Below are 19755 nucleotides of genomic sequence, written 5' to 3' on the forward strand. Positions count from 1 at the left end.
GCCCTCTGCTCCCACCGTCACACAGACCGCTGCAGCAACAACAGCAGAGGAAAACACAGCTGGAAGGTTTTCATACCGCTTATCTGTCTTTACATTCTCAGTAATGTTGAAACGTTTTAACTTAAAAAAGAGAAAGCTGTGTGGATCGCTGGTGTGTGTGTGGCATTGAACATTATGTCGCCGCAGTTGTGTGTGGCGTCGCTATGACGACAAGCTACGTACCATCTCTGGGTACTACCTGCAATGGAAAACGGAGCAGGGCCGAGTAGAGTCGAGTCTGTCGATTTGCGCTATGGTAGCATTTTTCGGCAAGGCAGCACAGATCGTCAGAACACCGGCAGCAGTTCAAGGTTTAGTCCTAAAAGACGATGCAACTCCGACTCTGTTTGGGCCTGGAAATTCACAATCACAACTTGTAAGTATGCTTTAATGGTTGTGAATTATATTTAAAATAAACACGGCAATGTAGCTTCACAGACTGTTCAAGTGCGGAGTTGCTGTAAACGTTGGCTAACACAGCTAAAGTTATAACTATAATGCTAATGTCACACCTGATGTGAAAGCTACGGAGCAAACGTTCAAATTGTTTGGCCAATTTTTATGTAAAATTGAGTTGAAATATGGTGATTTTTGTAGTGGTTTATGGTAAGATGTGGAACAATGATGTTGTGTGGATGTTGACTTGTGAGTAACTTAAACCATCTGCTAGCGTCGCAGTCTGAAGCGGCTTTGTTTTGGATCACACTACCTTGTTTCTTACGACCCGCCCTTCTCTGCTTCTGATTGGCTAGTAGTCCTTACCTAGGAACTGCGCATGTGCAACTCCCAACAAAGATTTTGTACAAGTAAGATGCATCACTCTGTAGCTCAAGAGCGGAGCGTACAACACATAGGGTGAAAAGAGGAGCTGCAGCAACGTGCAGTATGAGAAAAAGATGGTGTTTTTTGAAAATTAAACCATGTAAACCTGTTCTGGTACAACCACTAATTAAGATTTTGCACCTGAAAATGAGCATAATACCACCTCTTTAATTGGTTGCCATATTCATGCAGCAAACATGAATGGTTGATGATGAAGTGGGTAAGAAAATTTGTTTTTATTAAAAGGGTTTAAAATGTTCCAGCTGGCCAGGCAAACTGTGTAAAAGATAGAGATCTGTTGTAATGCCTTTATTTTATGCCTTTTGGGGCTCATTATTTTTACCCTGCAAAAAAAATACCCTAAACACTTGTTTTTCATTTTTCTTGTTCCCAAAATTTGGATTCAGATACTGCCTTATTTATGTGTTTACCACAAACTCAATTACAAAGATTATGTCTTATGAAAATTGACAGATGTAGGGGGGAAAGTAATAGTTCAGCTTTAGTTATGGCTAGCTGTGGCTTTTGTCACTAGATTTAACTTAATATTACCCTCTTGATCTAGATAAATTTTCTTATCTATTACTTCAGTTTTCTCCTGTAGATTTAACATGTCTTGTCAAGATTGAACTCGTGTCATATAGTATATAGAATATATAGTTTTTCAAATAGCAGGCTGTGTTGGTTGAGCTGTCATGTTTTCTGGTTCGAAAGATTTTCACACATATTTCTTTTTACAGGTTGAGAAAGACCAGAAATTCATTCCTTATGTTTGGACTGTTGTGGTGAGTTCTTTCAGTAGATGATGAAGACTGAACTTTTTGGCAAATCTTCCATTTCCATTTCTTGGGAAACTCAAATGTTTATCCTTTAAATGGCCTATTTATTTTTCCTTTTTGTCCCTCTCTCACACTTTCCCCTTTACTTACTGCTTTGTTCTCTGTAGAGGTGGCACAATGAATACATTTCCTGGGATCCAAAACAGTTTTGTGGAATTGATAATGTTTCCCTTCCTACGGAGGTTTTGTGGAAGCCGGATCTCACTATTGAAGAAATGTATGTGTGAATGCAATTGCCTGGTGCGCGAACACACACATACACACACATACACACACATTAATTTTTTTGAATTACAAATAATTATAAGCACATAATTCTGATGTGTAGATTGACGTAATGGCTCCCAGATTCTAATGTAAAAGCAAAATGAGTATCACATTTTCAGTTATTTTAGTGTGCCTTAATGTTTTTGATTCACATACATAGCAGTAATGGGTGATTGGGCATTGTGTTGTTGTTTGCACAATAACTGAAGCATTTGGTTGCTAAAACACTACTTGACATTTATTAAAAGTGCCGCCCCATTGTAAGGTGCATCTCAAGTTACCCTCCAGTACATTTCAGTGAGTTACCTACCACACAGTGAGGTATACAGATTTTAAATTTGGTGAAAAACAGAGCACAAATATCAGTGCATGTCAGTGTCTGTGATCACATGTCTGTATGTTCTCTTACAGGACAGAGACGGACAAAGCCCCGCCGAGTCCATATCTCACAATCAATGATAAAGGTGATGTCGAAGTCCAGAACGACCAGGTGCTGGTCAGCACATGCAGGATGCACATTTACAAGTTCCCCTTCGACATACAGTACTGCAACCTGTCCTTCAAGTCTGTCATACATACTGGTGAGAGTGTTCAGCAGAGTTGTGTTTATAAGCATGTTTGAGTTTGTAAGGGCTTATTGTTGCACAAAAGACATTAACATTAAGAGGAACATTAAGAGGAAAACCGTTTGTTCTCTGTCTACGTAGACGACTTAATGGAAGTCCATTAAGCTGTAGGTTTTGATTTACCACTATTATCACCACTAATTAACCAAATTAATTAAATATATTAATTACATATATACTTTATTTCTTAAGATTATCTGAGGCAACACTTCACAAAATGCCATTTTTTTTCACTTAATCTGTCAAAGCCAAAGATCAATCTGCCACACTACACAAAAAGACCCTCAAACAAAGGTCAAAAAAGCTTTAAAACTCAAAATAGCTTTCTAGCTAAGGTTTCCTTCTTGTATGAAGTATGAAGACATGTCTTGTGCTGCTCTTTTGCTTGTTGAACAGGCTACCAAACAAACATCCACCAGTGGTAAAGGGAGCTGCTAACATCAGCTTGCAGGCTTCCAACACATATCATCATTCCTTGTTATCTCACTTAAAACAACCATATAGTTCTTTTACCTCCCACCTCAGCCAAGGACATTCGGCTCCAGGCAAGTGACAACTCTTCAGAGGCCACAGAGGTGTCTCGTGAGGTGATGCGGACCCAGTATGAATGGCTGTTCCTCAACATGACAGTTATCACCAACCATGCCAGTGATTTGGTTGGCCAAGACATCATCATTTACACTGTACGTATAACTAGATAAAGATGGGTTTTTCTGTCTTCCCTTTCCTTTGTCCATATTTCCTTCCTTAGTTTCATTCTTAAACTGATCTGAAAATATAAAAAGACAGCAGCAACTAGTAGTTTTATTTTTTATTGTATTTTACTTTTACTTCAGCCTTCTCCTTTCACTTAATGACTTTGTTGCTTCTTTTAACACTGCAGACATGAGATTGATTGTTATAATTTCCTTGTTACAATTGCTTTGTTGTTACAAATTGTGAACTTCTTGTATTTCCAGTTTCCTTTGTCAGATGTGCAGGTGTAGAAACATTAACCACCTGACCCTTTAACATTTATTTCACAGATCACCATGAAGAGGCGGTCTTTGCTCTATGTTGTCAACTTCGTGCTGCCAGTTCTGTTCTTCTTGGGTCTGGACTTGGCCTCCTTCCTGATCTCAGACAGCGGGGGCGAGAAGCTCAGCTTCAAGGTCACTGTGCTGCTTGCTGTCACTGTGTTACAACTTATTCTGAATGAAATTCTGCCTTCTTCATCAGACAAGATTCCACTTATAGGTAAAGAAGCTTCTTTCCTTTATTGACTGCACTTCGTATGAGCAGGAACAGCACATAGACTGACTCCATGTGTAGTTTGTCCACATAAATGAAGCTGCCTTCTCCCTTTAGCGGTCTACTGTATTGGGATTTTTGGTTTGATGATGCTCAGCCTCCTGGAGACAATTTTGGTAATGAATCTGAAGGAGAAAGACTCTGAATCCCAAGATAAGAAGGCAGACAGAGAACAAAGCCTGAGTGAGGACTGTAACAAACACAGCAACTGGAGAGGTGAGACCAGCAGCGTAACAGAATTGTGATTGGCCCAGGGGCAAATATTTTTCTTGTGCATCCAAACCAAAAAGCGCATTCATGTACATATGGGAGTACAGACACACGACGGCTTGAACGACCTGATACTTGATTTAAAACTTGTTTAATAAAGATGTAGACTAGAAAGAATTTAAATACTTAAAATTGCAAGACACCATGCCAATAACTTCAGATAACCTAACCAGACAACATCAGTAGGAAGGACTTAATACAAACTTAGAAATGGATTGGATGATGCAATCCAGAGGCATAGAAGCTTCTTTTTTATTTCTTTTATGTGTCTTTCAGTTATTTTTCTAATTAATATATTGTATGTGAATGTGAATGTGGTAAAAACTGTCCTTCCAGAGGGGCACAAATGGACTCACTGTGCGTGTATCTCTGATGTGTCTACTGATGAAACTCCATCTGAACTGCTACCAGTAGCCAAGGAGGTTAGGATTGGGTTATACTTCTCATCACAATAGACACAAACTGCTAACTGTGAAATGTATCAGCTGATAACATTACAATCCATAATTCTATGAAACAGTTTACTAAACCACTTTTGCAGAGCAACAGCCCCAAATCAACGGAGGGGTGCCATGCCTTGGAGAAGCTTTCAGATGAGCTGAGAGAGATGGAGAAAACACTGACCCTGCTCCTCAGCGACACGAAGGAAGAGGAGAAGGCTGGCTATTGGACCAGAGTGGCTAAAAGAGTCAACATAGTTTTCTTTATTTTCTATGTAATAGTGGTCAGTCTGTTTTTAACTTTTGTCTTTTTAAAATGGAACAATGCATAGAGATGGTCAGTGCTACATAATGAAAACATGATTAACTTTTACTTTTGTTATGACTATCTATACCCAGAGCTAATTATCATTATTATCATTTCCATGCAGCCAATAAAATTGCTCTTTTTTAAAATTTAAAATCATAATCTCTTAAAACTGTAACGTCACCAATCCAGCCTAGGCAGACAGTCACACTGACAACAGGTTAATTAGCTTAATTAATTAGGTTATTAGCTAATTCGCTGGTTAGCTGCAGCACATTAACCAGCATAACTTAGGTGCAAACATCACTTTGGTCCATTTAAATGCTGGTCTGGTCTTTATTATTCAATATCACTGCTAACAACACACAGCCTGTTCATGGCCTGTAAGCTATAGCACAAGTTTGTTCCCCTGTAGAGGCTCATCCTCTAAGCTACTGTCAATCCAACAATCAAGAGCATTTTCTTCTTTTTTATAATAAAAAATAGTAACAATAATTTATAAAAAAAACATGTTGACATGTTTTATTTTTGACTGCAAAAACAGATTTTAAAGTCAGACATTCCAAGTGTAAAGGTACTCGCAGGCTGATACTACTACTGTAACTCCTGTAGTGTTCACTGCAGTCCGCTACACTATACATACGGACCTGCTACACGTATGCTGAAGAATACCTGAAAATAAGACTGGAAGGCAAGCCCCGAGCTTGCCACATTGATTCTGACAGTACACTTGTTAGCCTGTGGACCCTGTGTCAAACAAAAGTACTTTATGTATTCTATGACTAAATGTTTTGGAAGGATAATGAAGCAGGTGTCTCTTGGCCTAAAAGGTGCAAAAAAGTGCAAACAAGTTTTTAACCCTAAAAGCATGATACATTTAAATGGTTCTAGATTTGACACTTGCCAAGACGACATAAGATTCAATCTATAAAGCACTACTTTGTCAATTAAAGAAATAACATACCGTATTTCAACGTCTGAAACTGTTCCATTCATTTAACATAGTTTTGATCGTACCTGCTGTCTATGTCCACACCTGCAGTAGCATCATCAACACTTTCCACACTGTTTTTTGGAAGAGATGAGGAGGAAATGTGCACTTGCCTGTTCAGAAACACAGTATGTAGTAGACACTGGTCTGGTTGTATTGTAACATTGTAGTACACGAATATGACATTGGAAATGGTCTTTACCATGAAAAATCTTTATGTATCGTACATTGTCTCTCAGGATTACTGCAGGAATGTTTTCGATCATTTTAATATTTATGTCAAGTTGTTTTCTACTAAGATGCAATGTAATTAATGCTGTTTGCTTTAGCCAACATTATGTCATGATGTATTTATTTGATGGAATAACAGTAATCTGTTGTATGCACAGTACTGGCTTTGAAAACATTTATCATACTCTTTGTATTGCACAAATAAACGAATAAATAATCTCTCTTATTTCTCCTTATACAAACACACCAGCACATACATTCTTGTTTTTGTCAGAGTTGAGACCATTATTTTTTGGTCACTTGCAAGGACCACCTATTTCATATGTACACAGAATATAATTTCCCTGTGCCAATTTTTGTGGTGTCAGTAAATTCATGGTAAGCATGGTAAAGCATGGTAAATAATATACCTCTTACATATGAGCATATTATCATTGTCATTGTGTGCCGATTTTAGCATTTAGTTCACAGCATTGCTGTGCATTACAGTAGTCTTCTTTAGAAGCGTTCACTGGCTTCTTCTCCATAGCAATGGTGGCTAAGGCTCATATGGTAGTATTTAGAGGGATCTTTTAAAACTAAAAAAGACAAATAAAAGGATTTCTTAGAAACTAAGTTGAAATAATTAAAACTGCTGACTATATATTAAACCCGTAGTATTGTTAAAATATTTAAGAGACTGTTAGTGTGTAAGGAAAAATACTTCCAGAGCAGTGGCTCCTTCCACTTTGAACCTGTACCAAAAGCGCCAATTGTGAGGAACACAATGTTCGGTGGCAAAAGAGGGCAAGAAATTAACGGTGCCCTGGAAGGGAAGTGAAAGCTTGGTGCCGCAACAGGTCAAACCTGTGAAAAGGTGTACATTTATTCTTCATAAATGTAAATTTTAGTTTTTTTGTATGCTTTTTTGTATTTCTAAATAGGAAACTATACAGAAGAAACAAGTAGTAAACTGATTTGGGTTTGTTAAGACGGTGTTGACAGTTATTGGAAGCTTTGTTGAATTAGGTGTGTTTCTATCATCAGACAAACAAACGATCAATACATTTGCCCAGCCCTCTTCTGGTAAAAGGCAGTGATATTACTGCTGCAACAAACATTTCCAGACAACAGAGAGAGGACAGGGATGATCACTAACTGTGCAGACCTCTGACAGTCATGATGCTTGCAGGTTTCCTCTTTCTGCTCCCCCTCACAGGTAAGTTGGGATTATTCTTTATTGTGCAGTTTGGTTAAACCTGTATTTCTTTTAATTTAATGAAACAACATTGTTTATTTTAACAGTGTCACAGAAAAATGTCAGTGTAAGGAGTGGGAAAGGATGGCTGAGTCTCTTTCTCTGAGTTTCTTTCCTCTTTTATTGACATAAGCCATTAAGCAGCTTTAGTGAGTCCTGCTGACAAACTTAAATTTCAGGGTTTTCAGAGTTGATTATTAATGCGTCTGTTCACACAGTTATAGAAAACCATAATTGGTATCAATCCACAGAATATTTTGTTTTTGTCTGTGTGAAATTTTTGTTGCCACCCAAATACAGTGAATGAATGGAGTTTTGTTTGTGATAGCATTGAATCAGGTTGAGTCAGGGTACATTAAAGTGAAAACAACACAGGCAAATGCAGTCAATCAGAACTGTAGACCGTCAACCCTCTGACAGCTTTTAGCCTGATGGTGTGATCTCCACCTGTCATCACATGTGATTGCTCGTACAACAACTACCACAACTACCTTTCTGAATTGATTCTATGTCATCACTTAATTATTCTGTGTAGGAAAGCAGGAGATGTGTGAGCAATAAACTCATATTAAAAATAAAGACCTGCACACTCTTTTTTTCAGGTGGGATTACCTCCAATTACACAGAGCCACCAGAGATTCTTGATGATCAACAGAACTTCAATCAGAGCTCTGAAGAACGTATGTAGAGGAAACAAACACTCCAAAAGCACTCAGTAATTATTTGTATGAAAATGTATTCCTGGTGCATTATTCATGGAAGTCTTGAATCTAAACACTGTTCGGTTTTTAACTATTTTGTGTAACTATTTTGCAGCAGTTTTTGTGTACAGTAATACAACAAATGTTATATTAATGGTATGTACAGTAAACAGAAAAAAGTTTTTCAACAAAGTATACATTGTCTGTTATTAATGCATGAGAATTAGCCTGGTCTGACATTGAGATTCCCAGTCTGAATTATTATATCAGTTTAACTCTAGGTTGAAAAAAGTAGAAAAATGCATGAATTTGGACAGATAGCTCTCAAATGGAAAATCTATATAGACTGAAATGAGTGCAAATATGCTCACATTTAATAAATCATTAAAGTGCACTGAAGACATTAAAGTTGTCAGTCCTGCCAACACTCATCTCATAATGGCCTTTCAGTGACCACAATCACTGTAAATTACTGCAGATATTGGTGAGCTGGTGTTGTTGATAATACATTCAGAAGCACCCATAGAGACAAATGTCTTCTAAACTGTTAGCAATTTAGAGCACATACAGTAAAAGTGACAAACATTAGAACTCTGTTAAAATGTAAAAGAAAGCAGTAGATGTCCACACAGACTAATGTTTGTCATTTCTTTTAAGTAATGAAGAACACACACAGTAAATCAGAGTTTCAAAGTTGAATATGAATGGATCAGTTCTCACAATTATGTAAATCCTTAATACTACTACTACTACTACTACTACTAATAATAATAATAATAATAATAATTATTATTATTATATTTATTTATAGAGCACTTTTCTTACAAGTGCTTTCACAAGAGCAAAAAAATAAGATACACAGTAAAAGCAGTAAGAAAGTTATAAAATTAATACACAAAATACAAATATACTTAACCGGTATCTAGCAAGACATAATATTGTGTTTTTGTCTGTGTGAAATTTCTGTTGCCACCCCTAATATAATGGAAGTGAATGGGGTTTTGTTTTTGTTTTGTCAGCATGAAAAATAAATTCAAAAATACTGTTAAAATGTCTTTCTAAAACCTGAGTGGTATGTGGATAAGTCAGAGTAACATGGACACTGTTCCTAGAAACATTGCTGTTGAATTTTTTTAATTACCATTTTACAGTACTATGAGCTCCACAAACAAAATCCCATTCACTTTAATTGTTTTATGGTTGAACCAAAAGCTTTGGAGTTGGATAGATTCACTAGATATCTCAAAACTGGTGAAAACCACAATACCTACATATCTAAATTCCACCAGAGATTAGTGACAAAATATTTATTGAATTTGGTTTACTGACAATATTCTTTTCATAATGACACATTTTAGGATGTCGAAACATAAGATTCATTCGATTTCAAAATTATTTTTGAGAGAGGTTTTCTTTCATTTTAAACTGCTGTAGTTGAATCAGGTTGAGTCAGGGTAAATTAAAGTGGTCATACAAACACTAAGACCTAGGCTAGTTGTGATATCATAATATCACAACAAGCCTTTCTAAGTTGATTCTTGGTTATAAATAACTAATACATGTTGTCAACACTTAATCGTTCTGTGTAGGAAAGCAGGAGATGTGTTCAAGGATATCATATTGAAAATAAAGATCTGTATTCTCTTTTCTGTCAGGTGAAAGTATCTCAAATTACACAGAGCTGCCAGAACTTCTTGATGATCAACAGAACTTCAATCAGAGCTCTGAAGAAAGTATGTATAAATAAATATATGCATATGTATTCCTTATTCCTGAAGCCTAGAAGTCTTGAAACTGAAAACACCACTGACACACCATAATAGTTTTATCATGTCTGTGGATAATATTTAACATAAAAATTAAATTACATCTGACAGGAATAGGTATAAGGATGCCTCTCTTATATTTAATTTCCCTTCACGTTATCCCTTTCTCATAAATATTCAAACCAGCAGTGGTATTTGTGCTTTGCTAGTGAGCAACATAAAAGAGTCCTCAGGAACCACAAAGATTTTCAGACCCATGATGATTGCTGGCTAATACGCTGATTTAGATTCCCTAGAGCTGTGATTTTGGATGAGTGCGCTGAATATCAGACCTGCATTAGACAGACCAACCCAACAGAACCGCAGCACCCCACATGTGCACATTTACAGGTGGAGTGTGATTTATAAAGGGAAAGTTACCTGTAGGTGTGTGTGTACACACAGTTTTATATCAGTTTTTTTTGCATACACAATTTTTGGTTTTTGTTCACTTTTAGTATGGATCCTACACAATATTTTATAAATGAGGACCCTGGTGCTTTTCAAGCTTTGATAATACAGAAGCAGTGGATCACACAGATGAATGTAATATCTTCTAAATAATCACTAATTAAGAAAACACCCATAAATGTGATGTACAGACAAACTGTAAATGTAAAACTCAAGTTTCAATTTGAAAGCAAAACAAGAGCATTGCAGTTGGAATTTATTTATTTTTCCCTTTCAAGGATAAACTCTGATTGTATCTTGACATTCTTCCAGGAGATAAGGATTCCTCTGAGGGTAAATGTGGTTATCAGGATGTTTTAAACCACCTGAATCTGACCAGAAAAAAAGATCTGTACACCATGGCCCGGCCTGTTAAAAATTACAATACAACTACAATCGTACAGCTCCACATACAGCTCTATTGCATCCTAGATGTGGTAAGTTTTAAATTAAGCTTTATGTTTTCTGTAATTCTTTTCTTTTAAATGGTAACGATTATTTCTTTTCCCAAAGAAGATATGTTGTTTTTCTTTTACTGAACTCAATGAAAAAAATCTAAGTTCAATAAAATGTTGTGGAAGTGAAGTTAGTTTTTGCAGTAGATAGCAGTGTTGGTCAAAATTGAAAGAACAATTCATTTGTACGGATACTTTTTGAAGTTTGATTCATACCAGGTCTATACTACTGCTTCCAGGTAACAGCCATATGCTAGCACGCTTAAGTTTTTATGCGCATTTTAATGTATCGCATTAGAAAAGGTTGATGGAAACAGCAAATTTTGCTGAGTTTTTACGCCCGCTGTAGGTGGTTTTTGTCTTTTTCAAAAAAGAATTAACGTGCTAAATGGTTTGGGGTTTCATGCTCGGATTTATTAACTGAACCTCTGTTTCCTCAAAGTGTTATATGATGTCAGATTTGTGTTAACTTGCATTTTATAGTAAATCAGCATAGTGCTATGTTTCATCAAAAAGAAAGACTTTCACACGTACTGTATTTCTTTCCTCATAGAGAGAGATTGACCAGACTTTCATTCCTTACATTTGGATTTATATGGTTAGTTCTCTCTCATTCTCAACTGTTCATCTGTAGTGGAAACTCAAATGATTTCCTTTAAATTACATCTTTTCATTCTTTTTCTTTCCTTGATTCCTTATCCCCTCCCCCTCTCCCTTGGTTTCCTGTCAAGTCTTGGAACAATGAACACATTCTGTGGGATCCAAAGGAGTTTTGTGGTCTTGATAGTATATCAGTTCCTATTGAAGCATTGTGGAAGCCAGATATAACTGTTGAAGAGATGTAAGTTTTAATGTATGTGCATGTCACACAACCACATAGACTCACAACAGTAAGTGGCGATGGAGCATCATGTCAACGTTTAGAAATGACAAAAATGTAAGCATTTGGATTATTGTAATGACTTTTAAGTCGGAAACAATCAAAACACACAGAATAATGACTCCATTGTTGTTAACAAACTGTTTAAACCTACAAATTCTATTGGACCTGCCAAAGATTTAAAAAATAGTTTTTATAGATTTTGAAAAGGTAAGTTTGCAGAAATGTAATGTTGCATCCATAAAACATGTATAATCTGGGATGTTGGGATATGGTAGTATGGTAGATATGGTAGGCAAGTTTGATTATTATTATTATAAGTTATTAACATTATAAAATTATTAAACAAGATTACTAAATACAGGGAACTACCTGGAAGCAGGGCTCAACGCCTCAACCTATACTATATGTTACCCTATAAAATATCAATAATGAAACACATTTACATAATAACCAACTGTTACTATTACAACACCACACACAAAGCAACGACTTAAAATTATATTAGGATTTATTCAACTTCAGCACGGATTAACAGTCACAACTTCAGTTATCTAAATCACTATTATCAACTCCAATCAAAAACAGACAATCAGTAAGTGTGTAGATGGTGTGTGTCTGTGTAACAACAACAACAAGTGCATCACTGGTTAACTGGTTCTAAATCTCTAACTACTCAGTAGACTCATACTCTTCCTTAAGTTCAGCTTATCAGCAGCTTTGCTTCCAGCTTTTCAAACAAAACATTTCAGCTGTCAGCAATCACACATTTTCTGCAGGACGTTTTCTAGATTTCAATGTATTATGTACTGGGTAATCATTTACAATCTACAGTACTTGAATTCAAGGTCCTTCCTAAATATAAATTTGTTACCTCCTTATTCCCTGTACATCTTTCACGAACTAATGGTAGGTACCCACTAAGTTCAGTAATTCAGTAGTACAACCCTATGTGTACAAAACTGTCTTGTAAATTTATAGAAACACAAGGTAATGAAGTGGAAAACAAAGAGTTCAAGACTAAAATATTTAATGCATCATATTGTAAATGATGTAGATTTATGTTTTATGGTATATTTAACAATACGCTATGTGAAATTTTATTTGAAGTATATAGCTTTTGCCATTATGTGTGGTTTTTTTTCACTCACAGGACAGAAATGGATAAGGCCCCTCCCAGTCCTTATCTCCTCATTGAATATTCCGGTCTGGTCAAACGTGTAAATGATATGGTTCTGGTCAGCACCTGCAAGATGCAAGTTTACAAATTCCCCTTTGACATTCAGAGCTGCAACATATCTTTCAAGTCTATCGTACACAACGGTGAGCCCTTTGGTTCTAGACATTAGTCGAAAATGTCTTGTGTTTGTGGGCTGCGGGACTTTAACAATTTATTGTCACATGAGCACCATATACATTCTTTCTTTGTCCTTCTTTGTTGAACTGATAAGAAACCTCAGTTTTTTTAAATCTCCCATTTCAGTCCAGCAAATACGGCTTGAACAAGTTTTCGACTCTTCAGAGATCACAAAATGGTCACATGAGCTCCTGCGGACCCAGTATGAGTGGCTGTTCATCAGCATGAATGTCACCAACCAGAATATCAGCACTTTCAACCTTAAACAAAGCACGATTGTTTACACTGTAAGTATGTCTGGATATAAACAACCAGAGGTGGAAACTATTTTCCATCTCTGTGTGTCTCAAGTAAGTAGATGTACATCTAGTATTTTACTGATTATACTTGTTTTCAGATGTAGACTTTCTACTGTTTGGGGACAGCGGAAACAAGTAAACACAACAACACAGCATATCATCACTTTTTAAGTTCATATGGTGAATTATCATAATCATTCATTTGAAGTTGTGTTTCTGGCCACCTGGCTAATGTAAGTCCTAGAGGTCTAGAGGAAGAGGCAGGCAAGAATAAAATCTGAATAAATGAAAATAATAATCAGGGGAAAACTAATTGACTATCAATATGGTGGCTGACAGTGGATTTTTGAGCTGGAATGAAAGTACACTTTTTGGTGGATTCTGCACTTATTTTGCATCGATATGACTATGCAACAATAATGTGAAGGCTGATTTCTTGAAGAAATTTGACAATATTTAAGTTAAATATTCTTTAACATGTTAAGTAATTTAATATACATGGTCGGCGATTCTAGAAATTAATTCAGAAAATAAAAACTAGTAAAATTAAAGTAAATATATATATCAGTATTCAGTATCAGTCAATTTCTGAATATTTCAAAACTGCCAGTAAATTAGTGGCAGATTGTAAAAACAAAAAGCTGAGCTGGTAGTGTACAGTATGTTTTTAAAAACATTTCTCTGTAAGTTGAGCGGCCTTAGTTGACACTATGAGAGTCATGGCCTAACTCTGACACCATAGCAAATAATGGAAGCACATGCAAGGGATTAACTAAAAGAAATACATTTTATTTAAGAGATTCAAAAATGTTGATTTCAGCATGATAGATCCCAGGAGATCACCATGATTTCACAGATCACCATGAAGAGGCGCGCTCTCCTCTATGTTGTCAACTTCATGTTGCCCGTCCTGTTCTTCTTGTGTCTGGACTTGTCCTCCTTCCTGATCTCAGACAGAGGGGGCGAGAAGCTCAGTTTCAAAGTCACTGTGCTGCTTGCTGTCACTGTGTTACAACTTATTCTGAATGACATTCTGCCTGCTTCATCAAACAAGATTCCACTTATAGGTAAAGAAACTCAGAGTCTTGCCTTTCATATGAGCAGGGACAGCACATATAATGACTCATTCTGTAGTTATTTTTCCACATTAATAATGCTGCCTTCTCCCTTTAGCAACATACTGTATTGGGAGTTTTGGTTTGATGATGCTCAGCCTCCTGGAGACGATTTTGGTGATGAATCTGATGGAGAAAGACTCTGCATCCCAGGACAACGAAGCAGACAGAGACCAAAGCCTGAGTGAGGACTGTGGGGACAAACATGGCAAAGTACATTTCCGCAACTGTTTTAGAGGTGAGATTAAGCATAGATTTCTACAAACCTCTAGATATCATCTTGTTGTTTAGTTTGCTATTGTTGCTATTATATTTACTGCTATAATGGCGTACGCCTTTAGTTATGATTTGAATGCACATTTACAACTTATAATACACACTGGTTAATTACATAATTTTGAATATGCAACAACTATCTTTGTGTGAAACATATCCTTTCAGACAAGAAGAAATTGACTGCTTGTGTCTGTGATATGTCCACTGGAGAAACTCCATCAGAACTGCTGTCGGTGGCCAAAGAGGTTAGATTGCATTCAATTACAAATTCAATTGGGCCAGATTTTAAAATCAGAAAATGTAGATGGGACAGATATTTTAAGCAGCCTATTTAAACCCCTTTTTTAACTTTTGGTAATGACATAATTCTAGCAAATGGTAATTAATGTGGTAATAAAATTTCCACTATACTTCCTGTTATGGAACTCTGAAAATATCCACCGTAACATGAACCCCATTATAACATAGATACAATAGTGAAAGATCATAATTTATAATTCAGTAAAGTTTGATGAAGAAAGAAAACAAAAACCTCATGTTGGAAATACTAACCCGAATCCTTCAAAATAAAACCCTGTGGTGTTGCAATAAGAATATGAGATGTACAGCGGCCTGTCCACACCATAGCGCGACAACATCCCACTACCACACCTGGACTTGCTACTAAGCATGAAAAAATGAGAAAAAGTTAATTTGTGAAAGATATGATTGACATCTGTAAACATCATGCTCCTGCTCATTTACAACTCTTAACAGAGTTCAGATGGAAACAAGATGGCTCACTTGTTAGCTACTTGCACTGTATGTAGTTTATTTATTTCATCATATAGCAGATTTATGTATGCTGGGCAACTCAGATGTTGTTTCTTGGCCCTGTGTGGCACGCAGGCCGCCAATTAATTAGGCCTGTTTTTAGGGGTTTGTTCACCCAAATTTAAAAATCCAAACAAAAACAGAAAACTGTTGACAGTACATCATTAAGAGATGGATATCTTATATCTATAATATTTAATAATTTGCATGACAAGATACCAGTGAGAAAGTATGTTTGTTTGTAATTTGGATGAGCAAATACTTTTATTCTCATCATAATGGACACAAAAACCGGAATGTCAAATATAACAGCTTGCTAAACTGTTTTCCATAATCTCATCTTTTGCAGGTTAGCAACAGCAAACTGACTGAGTCCTATTCCTTGGAGAAGGTCTCAGATGACCTGAGGGAGGTGAAGAAAACACTGACTGTGCTCCTCAACAGCAGGATTGAAGAAGCAAAGCCTGGTTACTGGACCAGAGTGGCTAAAAGAATCAACAAAGTTTTCTTCATGCTCTATATCACAGTGGCCAGTCTGTTTTTAGTTTATATATTTTTTATATGGTACAATGCAGCAGATGAGTAGTGCTAAAGTTAAATGCACAATTAAGACACACTGGAAGTGAATTTCACAATATATTGTTTTTGGTAATGTTACAATACACACATTTTCAGGAATTGATTATAAAAAAATTAATTTGTTGTCTTTATGCTACACTGGGATTAAGCTGAGGAATCATTACAAGCAGGTCTTTCATAGAGGTGTAAGAGTAAAGGAACACCGCAGGTTGATTTTTCACATGCTTCTTCACATATTACCTTCAAACAGTACAAGTAAACAAGCTAGCTAGGATTATGAAGAAAAGCCTACTGAATTCTTCAGATCTGTCACATGACTCTTGACTCCCAGGTCATAGTGGACCTGTGAGAGTCTCCCATCCTAACGATGTGTCATTGTTCTGATAGTTCTCGTACTTGAGAATTGTATCACTAGCTGTTTGGATATATGTAGTCTTCATGTAATCCGGTAGTGTTGTTCGCATGTTTCCACACATCTAATATATATTCTGTTTAAGCCTTTGATACCAGGGGTGTATTATTTATATTAAGTTTTAGTAATGTATGTTTTTGATATGTAATATGCACGAAGGTAATGGTCTCTACTTGTGTAGTGCCTTTCTAGTCTTTCAACTACTCAAAATGCTTTTACACTGTCACATTCCGATCAAACAGCCATTGCGAGCAATTTGAGGTTCAGTATCTTGCCGAAGGATACTTACACATGCTAACTGGGGGAGCTGGGAATCAAACAACTGACCTTCTGATAAGTGAACAACCACTCTAACCCCTGAGCCAAAGCACAATGTTCATTGAGTCCATAAGTGGAGGTAGTGTGGGTGCAGGAGGGCAGCCGACCCAGGGCCCCGGCTGGGAGGGAGACCCTACGCAAGCCACAAAGCTTATGTCAATTGATTAAAGACGCGGCCACACGAGAGAACCTGCATGCAGGTTAGTCACAAGATCAGACATAAATGTTAAGCTGTTCTTATCAAATGAAGCAGTCACTTCACTCCTGTTTCAGAATAAGAGCATTTTACCTGCCTGATTTTGCTGATGTGGCACAGTGGACCAGGGAGGGGGAATTAAATGAAAACCAACTACGCCACCTAGGGAATTTGCACACCAGGAAATACCGGTTAAATCTCAATTGAAAGGAGAACAAAGAGAAAAAGCACACAGGAACGTTACTGAGGAGGCAGAGACGTGATTCAAAATATACCAAATAATTTTTTAAATAAAAAAAACAAACAAAAAAAACAAAAACACACAGACAATTGGGGAATGGGACTGCTGAAAGGAAAATAAATGTAAAACTACGATAAAAGGGTAGATAAAACCTCTTTATTACAATCAAGAGTTAAAAACAGCTTTAATACAAGCTCAAAATAACTTTAACCAAAATTAAGCAGGGGTCAGAGGAGAGGCAGACTATGCTGAGGAGTGCTACCACTACCCACCTTAAGTGCAGCACTACAAACCTCAACACATTATTCACATTATTCACCAAAAATGGTGCAGTCTACATAGTGCCCCCGTGCAACTACTCACATGTATAAAAGTGATGGGTGCCTAGCCTTCCAACAAGATGATACCCTGCTCAAAATATAAACTGAATACAAAAGACAAATTAACAAACAAACCAACCAAGTAACCCAGTAACCAGTATCCCAGTTGCAAGAGCAAACTATACTAACTACTAAACTAAAGCAAAACAGGAAACTAAATGAATTAAGTAGGTAAAACACAACAATCGGGAAAAACAGCAGAGTATGTAGGCAAAACAGAAAAATGTAAAATGCTCTGTACTTGTATAGCGCCTTTCTAGTCTTTTCAACCACTCAAAGCGCTTTTACACTACATCCACACACTGAGCCTAAGTGCTCAAACGGAAATTAACATTCACACTCATTCATACACTGGCGCCAGGGGCAAATCAGGGTTCAGTATCTTGCCCAAGGACACTTCGACACGCAACCAGGGGGAGCCAGGGATTGAACCACCGACCTTCCGATTAACAGCCAACCCGCTCTAACTCCTGAGCCACAGCCGCCCCAGCCAGAACCAAAGGGCAAAACAGGAGAGTGTGTAGTCAAAACAAGGAGGAACCACCTCTGAGATGGGTCATGAATATACAACATTCAAAAGGTCACAAGGCACAAGAAAAGGCGGTTCCACAGCACCAACCACAGCAGGGACAGATCAGGAAGCAGAGAGAGCAAGGGAGCACAGGTGGCTTATATAGCCTAAGCCTAATAAGGAGGTTGGCCAGTGGAGGAGTTAAGTCCAGGCTGCATTCAACACCACCACACCTTAACCTGTACTTGGGGAATCTTTCCCCACCACACTGACATGTTCAGGTTTTGTTGATTTGGTCACTTGTCCTTGATGTTTGAGCTTCTATCATGGTTTAGGCTACATAGTTAAACTATTTCCTTTTTTGTCTATTTTATCTGTGTTTTTATGATTGATATATGATCGGGAGTCTGGACAGGGTGTTTTCTTTGAAAATTGACGAGATTATCTATGCCGTTTCTGTGTCTGACTTCTTCCCGGTTCATCTGCTATGTGCTGCTTGCCACGGCTTCAGTCAATTCAATAGTATTTTCTGTGGAGTGGAGCACTGCGTCTGGGATGCTTCTGGGAAGCGCTGCAATGCCTCTGGTGTGAGTACAAGCATTGACTAGAATAGCTGCAATCACCTCCGGCAGCCGCGCCACACATGTTGCCTGTGTGAGTCCGGGAGGACTCAGTGGACTTTTGGAATGAGTTCAGGGTCACGTAAACTGGGTATAAATGACGCGATGAAGCTCTGCCCCCCACTCTGCTGTGCTCCTCCTCCAAGTGAGACCATTAAAATGTAATAAAATATAGAGTACAGTAGCTAGATTCTTACCAAGGATGTTTGCTCATCCATTATAGAATATATAGTATGTACAGAGTGTTAATTTTTTAAAGACATGTAAATGTGTTTTTTCTTCTATGGTTTGGTTGTCTTTTAGGGGCTTATTCCACATCTGCGTCTGCATTTAAGATACGTATTCACATGATGGAATAAAAGTTTAATCTGGTTGTGAAAACATGGCTCGGACTTCTGAAATAAACAATTGACAATTCAAAAAATAAACTTTTAATCCCAGCATCTTCTCAGTGACTGGTGTGGGCTTGCTTTGTGCTGCAGATCTTGTGCTGTGAGACTGGCACTCTTACTTAATTTTCATTGTTCAGCTTTGATCTGTATTTGGTCTTGATGGAGGCCACAGCAGAGAAACATATTTCACATAGGTAAGATAAGATCAACTTTCTTGACCCCTAAGGGAAATTTGTTTTGGGCATCAGTGCCGCATAAGGCTGCAGTAACAACAGTAACACATATGGACTTCACACTCACATACATCATACAGTCCCCACCATACATTTAAATTACATTCCAAAAGTATTTAAGACACAACCTGACAGTAATTGATTACTAGGTAGATAGAACCTAAGTAATATTGAAACCTCTGAATTATGCTATTCAATTACACTTGAGCTCATAAAGTACTGAACAATACAACAAACAATAAAATAGCAACAACATTTTAAAAAGAAGAAACTCATTTAAGATCCGGTCGTTAAAAAAAAAGGAGGATGTTGCAAAGGGGAGGAGTGTGGCCACAGTTCTTCCGCGTAGCAGTGGGTAATTCT

At 37.2% G+C, this 19755-nt stretch overlaps 2 protein-coding genes across 2 annotated transcripts in view; both read left to right on the forward strand.

Annotated features, from left to right (window-relative positions):
• LOC123983526 (5-hydroxytryptamine receptor 3A-like) overlaps window positions 1-6343 on the forward strand; it is a gene marked incomplete at its 5' end in the record, with an annotated part of 10061 nt that extends 3718 nt beyond the window's left edge. Inside the window, 8 exons of the mRNA XM_046069785.1 lie at window positions 1602-1646; window positions 1808-1917; window positions 2379-2548; window positions 3119-3276; window positions 3619-3829; window positions 3941-4099; window positions 4490-4575; window positions 4695-6343. Of these exons, the coding sequence (XP_045925741.1) occupies window positions 1602-1646; window positions 1808-1917; window positions 2379-2548; window positions 3119-3276; window positions 3619-3829; window positions 3941-4099; window positions 4490-4575; window positions 4695-4925 (1170 nt within the window). The remainder of the gene's footprint in view (window positions 1-1601; window positions 1647-1807; window positions 1918-2378; window positions 2549-3118; window positions 3277-3618; window positions 3830-3940; window positions 4100-4489; window positions 4576-4694) is intronic.
• Window positions 6344-7283: 940 nt separating this feature from the next.
• Window positions 7284-16438, forward strand: LOC123983528 (5-hydroxytryptamine receptor 3A-like). The gene is made up of 13 exons (XM_046069787.1): window positions 7284-7320; window positions 7962-8039; window positions 9716-9793; window positions 10589-10752; window positions 11324-11368; window positions 11502-11611; window positions 12804-12973; window positions 13134-13294; window positions 14127-14373; window positions 14480-14659; window positions 14863-14942; window positions 15860-15991; window positions 16421-16438. Exons 1-13 carry the CDS (start codon window positions 7284-7286, stop codon window positions 16436-16438), a joined length of 1500 nt encoding a protein of 499 aa, XP_045925743.1.
• Window positions 16439-19755: the final 3317 nt, after the last annotated feature.

Source organism: Micropterus dolomieu, linkage group LG14 (assembly GCF_021292245.1).
Source record: "Micropterus dolomieu isolate WLL.071019.BEF.003 ecotype Adirondacks linkage group LG14, ASM2129224v1, whole genome shotgun sequence".
Lineage (NCBI taxonomy): Eukaryota > Metazoa > Chordata > Actinopteri > Centrarchiformes > Centrarchidae > Micropterus > Micropterus dolomieu.